The sequence below is a fragment of the Centrocercus urophasianus genome, unplaced genomic scaffold, assembly GCF_019232065.1.
Source record: "Centrocercus urophasianus isolate 14NV4802_14NV808 unplaced genomic scaffold, USGS_Curo_1.0 seq_26, whole genome shotgun sequence".
In the NCBI taxonomy this organism is placed as follows: Eukaryota; Metazoa; Chordata; class Aves; order Galliformes; family Phasianidae; genus Centrocercus; species Centrocercus urophasianus.
Genome location: NW_024884822.1, coordinates 14,415,160 through 14,421,159, shown reverse-complemented (window position 1 = coordinate 14,421,159; position 6,000 = coordinate 14,415,160). Strand labels below are relative to the sequence as shown.

Sequence of the window (6,000 nt, the reverse complement as noted above, 5' to 3'; positions counted from 1 at the left end):
GGGCCGGGCCGCGCGCTCCGTGCCGGGCCCGGGGACGTGCGGGGCACGGCGGGAGGATGAGCGCGGCCGTGGAGCCCAGGGTGAAACAGGCGCTACGGAAGAAGCCGGCGGAGCGGACACAGGAGGTGAGCGAGACCGCGCTGCCGGCACCGAGTTTGCTGATATTTTAAAACGTGACAAAATCAGTTCTTTTATTTCTTTTTTTTTCCTCTTGAATCCGTGCCCGCTGCGCGGTGCCGCACGGCCCGGTCCCGGCGCGGTGCCATTGCCCGGCGCTGCCCCGCGTGGCTCCGTGCTCGGCGCTGTGGCTGGGCGCTCCTGGCGGTGCGAGCTGCCCGTGCCGGCCGGGGCCGCGGTTCCCTTCCTTCTAAAACAAACTTCTCGCCGCGATTGCGTGCCCGCTCGGCGCTGGGTGGCACGGAGCGGAGCTGAGCCCTCCGCTCGTGGGACCTCGGATATCGGATTTGTGCCCGCTGTGCTCTGCCGTAATGATGAGCTGCCGCTGCTCCCTTTGCTGTTTCCTTCCCCCACCTACCTCCCCCCTTTGCTGCAGACCTTTTCTCGTCTGCAGAGTTCCCTCCGTTCCGCCACCCGCTGAGCCCCATTGAGGCGATGGGTGCCCCGGTCCTGGAGGTGCCCGATGGGTCCTGAGAGGCTTGAGCTTTGGGGCAAGCTGCCCGTGGCAGGAGTGGCTCTAAGGGGGCTGTGAAGTCCCAACCAACTCAACCATGCTGTGTTTAACGTTATGGTTCTATGAAAGCGTAAGTTTTGTACAGCTGTGTGACTTTAACCTGACAGCATTGTGATGCCTGGATGCTCTGGCCATGCATGGGGTTCACATGGACTTGTGTCCCTGGGGAGATTCGAGTTGAATGATGTGAGAAACCTCTCCAAAGAGCAATGAGGCATGGGCATAGCTGCCCAGGGAGGTGGGGAGCTCCTGTTCTGGGGGTGTTCCATGGCTGTGGGGATGTGGTCAGTGTGCATGGTGGGGTGTGCTGTGTTTGGGGATCTTGGAGGGCTTCCCCAACCTGAATGATTCTGTTTCATGGCTTCGTGTAGATTTCTGGAGGTTCCTATGGACTCTGCTATCAGGGCTGCATGCAGGTTTGCTTTTTGCAAAGTTGTCTCAATTCTGGAGGAATTAAAAAGAATTTGCTAGCCTAACTAACAGCCCCTCTTTAAAATTATTTAAAAAAAAAAAAATCTTAATTCCCTTGCTGATGTGGCCCCTTTTTTGGCAGGCACTTAGAGACACCGAGCAGCCCAACTACTTGTGATTAAAGTTAAACACGTCCCTGCAGCTTGGCAGCACTGGGGCCTCTGTTCTCACGGGGCGGGTGCTTGCAGCCAAGGAGCTCTGCTTCTTGGATCCTTTCTGTCTGTATACATTCAGCAACCGGCCTGATCTGAGAGAGGCATTTCCCTGCTTGGAGAGCCCCGTGCACCTGGGAGCTGGGACAGCAGATGGGGATGGGGTGATAAGGGAACCGCAGGAAGTGATTGCAACAGGGATTTGATTTCTGTTTGGTCACGGTGCGGAGCATCCTGGCACACCCCGTGCTGGGCAGGAAGCACAGAGCTGTGCCCGGTGTCCCTCCCTGGCTGTGTGCCGGTGACTCGGCCGGGAAGCATCCAGCTGTGCACGGGCAGAGCTGTGGGCTCCCTCCTACTCTCCTAGGAAGGCACGGTCAGCTCCTCCCATGTGCATCCATCCAGCTGCACGCAGGAGAAAACCACCCTGGTTCTTCCTCAGCTGTGGCTGAGACGTGGTGATGAGCTGAAACTTCTCACCTTGGTGGGTTTTGGTCCCCGTTGGTCCCTTCCTGCTCCTCTCCTCCCTGATCCTGCAGCTCACCTGGCTGTCCCAAATTACAGGCTGGGGCTGTGCTGATTAGTGGCACGGGCAGTGCCTGCATCAGCTTGTGGAAAAGTACAGGTAAATGACACCACGTCAGTTTTCACTTCAGGGTGCTGTGATTCTTTGTATGACTTTTAGGACTTTATCTTGACAAAATGTGTTCGTTTGTGAGACCTAGGGTATGAAGCAGGGAGATACTAAAACCTTTATACAACTTATTTTGGAGAATATCTTGATGGTTTGCCTGAGTAAAAACTTTAATTATCGGCACAACAACTATTTTTGTTTGGAAAAATGTCTGTTAGGGCAAGTTTTCAGCATTGTGGTAGCATTCCAGTGCTTGCTAATTGGGAAAGTGCATAACTTATGCATATTAGGCATGTACACACTTGATATTTTTTTTTTCTTCGGGTGTTGTTGCTCAGATGCTTGGTGCGTTAACATGGCTGATTTCTGGGGGAGCGGTTGTTCTGCTGAGCTCCTGGTGTTATGGCTAACGCTCACTGATACAGTTTGATGGCTGTTTTGTTGCTCTGTGTAGCAGTTTGTTTCCCCTCCGAACTGCTCAGATTTGGGAAATCCTGGTGTTTCTGTGCTTCCATGCATGGCTGTGTGTTGTCTCGCACATCCCCGCTCTGTGCCTCGTGTTGCAGGTGGGGATATTGAACGAGCAATTTGGGAGCATTTCCATAGGAGGAAATGGCTTGTTCAAAGCGCTGGGAGGGAAGGGCGAACGTTGATGGCACTGTGTGCTCTCTCATTAAAGGCTTCACTTTTTTGAGGCCTGGAATTCCTTATCTGATCTGTATTAAGGCTGTGATGTTGGTCTGTTGGGAGTGGTTTAATGCCTCCAGCAGGTAGGGTCTGAGTGGCTGATAGAGTAAAACAGCGCGTGGTTATGCCTCTCTTTCTTCCTTCTTTTTCCCCTTGAACTCCTATGAGCTTGCTGCCCTCCATCTCCAATAGATCCCTTTCCCAATGCAGGCATCTCTCAGTTCTTCATGAGTTTGCTCTGGTTAACATTGCTTTTGCATGGCCAGAAAGCTTTTTGCTTTTATTGGGCTTCAAAGAGTCAGAGTTTATTTTTATACTGTAAGCTCTTGTATTTTCCTAACTTTATGCTATGTCTTGTCTGGGTATTCGTGATTAATGTTAATTCAACTTGATTTGGCAATACCGACTCCTCCTCCTCTTCCTGTTCCCTTTTTATTAATACAGTGGAAAGGGGGGAAAAAAACCCCTAATTTACACAATTGTGTCATAACAGAGTCTGCTATTTGGAGCGTGCATGTGATGCTTCTCGACAGCTCATACGCAGAGATTTAGATCTGCGTGGATCTAAATCATGCACAAATAGTGCATTGATGGGCATTATAAAATGGCTGTAATAAATAAAATACATTATTGCTGACAGCATAACAAAGGCACTCTTGTACTGTAGCACAGCTGAGCCAAACAGAGGAGAACATCTGCTTCTTGTTTCCAGAAATAACTCGTATTTTGATGGGTGTTTTTTATCCTTTTTAATGATTTTCTGTAAACTCCATAGGTGAAGCAGTGGGTTTGGCTTTGCTCACATTGGTGCTTTGTGCAGCTCTCACTGTAGCAGTGTTTGATGATGACAGTGTCGTTCTTGAGCAGTTTTTTTTAATGTAATCAGAACTGCGCACTCACTACAAACCTGAGCTTCTTGCAATGATCCTAACAACAAACCTGAGCTTCTTGCAATGATCCTAACCCCAAAAAGAGATGCACACTGAATGAAGCTGCATGTGCTGCTTCGTGTTTAATAAAAATCCCTTGTTGTGTGTTGGCTCTTCTGAAACTGGCAAAGGGTGACAATGGAAACCTGACCCTTGCCGTGGTTTCCTACTGCTTAACTCTGTCTTAGGTTTTACCTCTTGGTTTTATTTAGTGATAAGTTCTTTTACAGCTGAGCTTTCTAAACCTTTGTCAAGAGGCAGCAGTTCTGGAGCCCCAACTGAACGGCAGTGGTTGTGCTGTGGGAAATAGATTTTTCTGCAGCTCTGTGCTTTGATGCCTTTGTAAGGAGCTCCCAGACAGTGCACTGAAGGGCTGCCCAGCTCTGCGCATCCTCAGCTCCTCACCTTGCAGGGCCCCTGGGCTGGTCTGTGTGCAGCTGCAACGGGATGGAGAGAGGCATCTCAAATTCATAGACTCACAGAATGACCTGGGTTGGAAAGGAGCACAGTGCTCATCCACTTCCAACCCCCTGCTGTGTGCAGGTCACCAACCAGCAGCCCAGGCTGCCCAGAGCCACATCCAGCCTGGCCTTGAATACCTGCAGGGATGGGGCATCCACAGCCTCCTTGGGCAACCTGTGCCAGTGCCTCACCACCCTCTGGCTGAAAAACTTTCTCCTAATATCCAACCTAAACCTCCCCTGTCTCAGCTTAAGACCATTCCCCTTGTCCTATCACTGTCCACCCTTGTAAACAGCTGTTCCCCCGTGGCATTGGTTATCTCTGGGTTGAGAAGGAGATTGCAAATGTATCTGTATGTGTTTGCAATTTACTGCTAATAAATTCCTGGTTGGATAGTTCCATGCTGTATGCAGATTGCCCTTCTGTACTCACGACAACAGTTACTGTTTGCAGTTACAAGAATATAAGTGTTGTAATATAATTACGAATACTTTACATGCAGCCTTGTGAAAAAATGAGCCATGTTAGCGGCCGACAGCTCTCAGTGTCTTTGGATGAGGGAGAGTGGTGCTCTCTGATGGATCCTACTCCATCTTTCATTCCAACAATCCCAGTAGAGCCCAGTCAATGCAGGTATTGCTGGCTGGTGCAGGCGGTTCGTAGTGCCCCCTTCCTGGGGCTGGCAGCAACAGTTCTCTTCTGGGTAATGAAATTATCTGGCATTGCCAATCTGTCGTGGCTGAGCACAGAATTCATGCCTTTCTGGAGTGCAAAGTCTCGCTTAAAATTAGTGGCATTTTTCTGTGGTTTTGCTCAGTTGTTTTCCTCACTTGAGGAGTACAGTTGGTTTGCCTGCTTTTTGGCCCGGCCAGAAGTGCTTGTTGATGTGGTGTGGTCTCAGTACGCTTCTGGAGACCAGGCAGTGGCTGTCAGCACAGCGAGGCAGTGGGTGGTGCATAGGAGCAGTGGTGACAGCAGCAGTGGGGGTTTGCTGGGGCAGGTTTGTATGAGCACAGCATGCAGCTCTTATTCACTGCTGGCAGAAATGCACAGCCACTGGTGTTGAAAAGAGTGTTGTGTAGAAGAGAACTTGCTGTATCGAGTTGTGCTCTTTGTCGTACTTTCCATGGAAATAATTATGAGGCATTACTTTGGAGCAACCTACTTACAGCACTGGAGCATCTACCAATTTATTTATTTATTTTTTTTAACCAAACATTAATGTGTAAATACTGCTCTGTAAGAGGCTGAATGCCTCTTAGGGATTTTTGTTTGTTTCTGACCAAGTTTTGAGCTTGTTTTTGTTGTTCTTCCAGTGTTGCTCATATTCGCCTTGTGATTATTTATGTCTCAGATGCAAATACCGTTACTCTGAGTCTTGGACGGAGTGCCATGTTTGCAGAACAGGGCGTCTGGCGTGGATGCTCTGCAGCTGTTGTCTGTCTGCAGTACCTGCAAGGGAGCTTTGCCGGTGGTTTGAGCAAATAAGTATTTTTTTTCCAGCTTTCTTAACAGTTAAGGCCTGTTGAGTGCAGTCAAATTTAGATTCCAGGCAAATAAATTAGATTTCAGGACTCTGTACGTACCCTGGCTCTGCTGAAGTGTCATTATGGTATTAATGAATAGCTGCTCCTTAAGTTTCAACTCTGTCTTAACAAAATGCCCTTGTACAAAGTATTTAATATGAAACAAGTGGAGCAAATAACGGCTGTTTGTTGGGTGGTGGTTTTCTTCTTTTTCCTTTTCTTTGTTTTTAGCATCAGTTTCCATATCAACCCATCTTGTGGGTGAGGTGGTAGGAAGCAGCCCTGGGTAGGACTGCTGGGGCAGGAGTGAAACAGACTCAGGTGGAAATGTGAGTGGAGGTGCCTGAGCTCTTGAGGTTAGTTGTTTTTATAACAATTGTGCTGTTTTATGGTTGCAGTGTGGCATTTCTGCTGCATTGCTTGGTGTGCAGAGCCTGAGTCTCAGCAG

At 49.1% G+C, this 6,000-nt stretch overlaps 1 protein-coding gene across 6 annotated transcripts in view; it reads left to right on the top strand.

Annotated features, from left to right (window-relative positions):
• Window positions 1-35: 35 nt before the first annotated feature.
• RAPGEF6 (Rap guanine nucleotide exchange factor 6) overlaps window positions 36-6,000 on the top strand; it is a 105,665-nt gene continuing 99,700 nt past the window's right edge. For all 6 annotated transcript variants that reach the window (XM_042826187.1, XM_042826191.1, XM_042826184.1 and 3 more), the window contains exon 1: window positions 36-125. In XM_042826187.1, coding sequence (XP_042682121.1) covers window positions 57-125 — 69 coding nt within the window. In that variant the 5' untranslated portion in view covers window positions 36-56. The remainder of the gene's footprint in view (window positions 126-6,000) is intronic.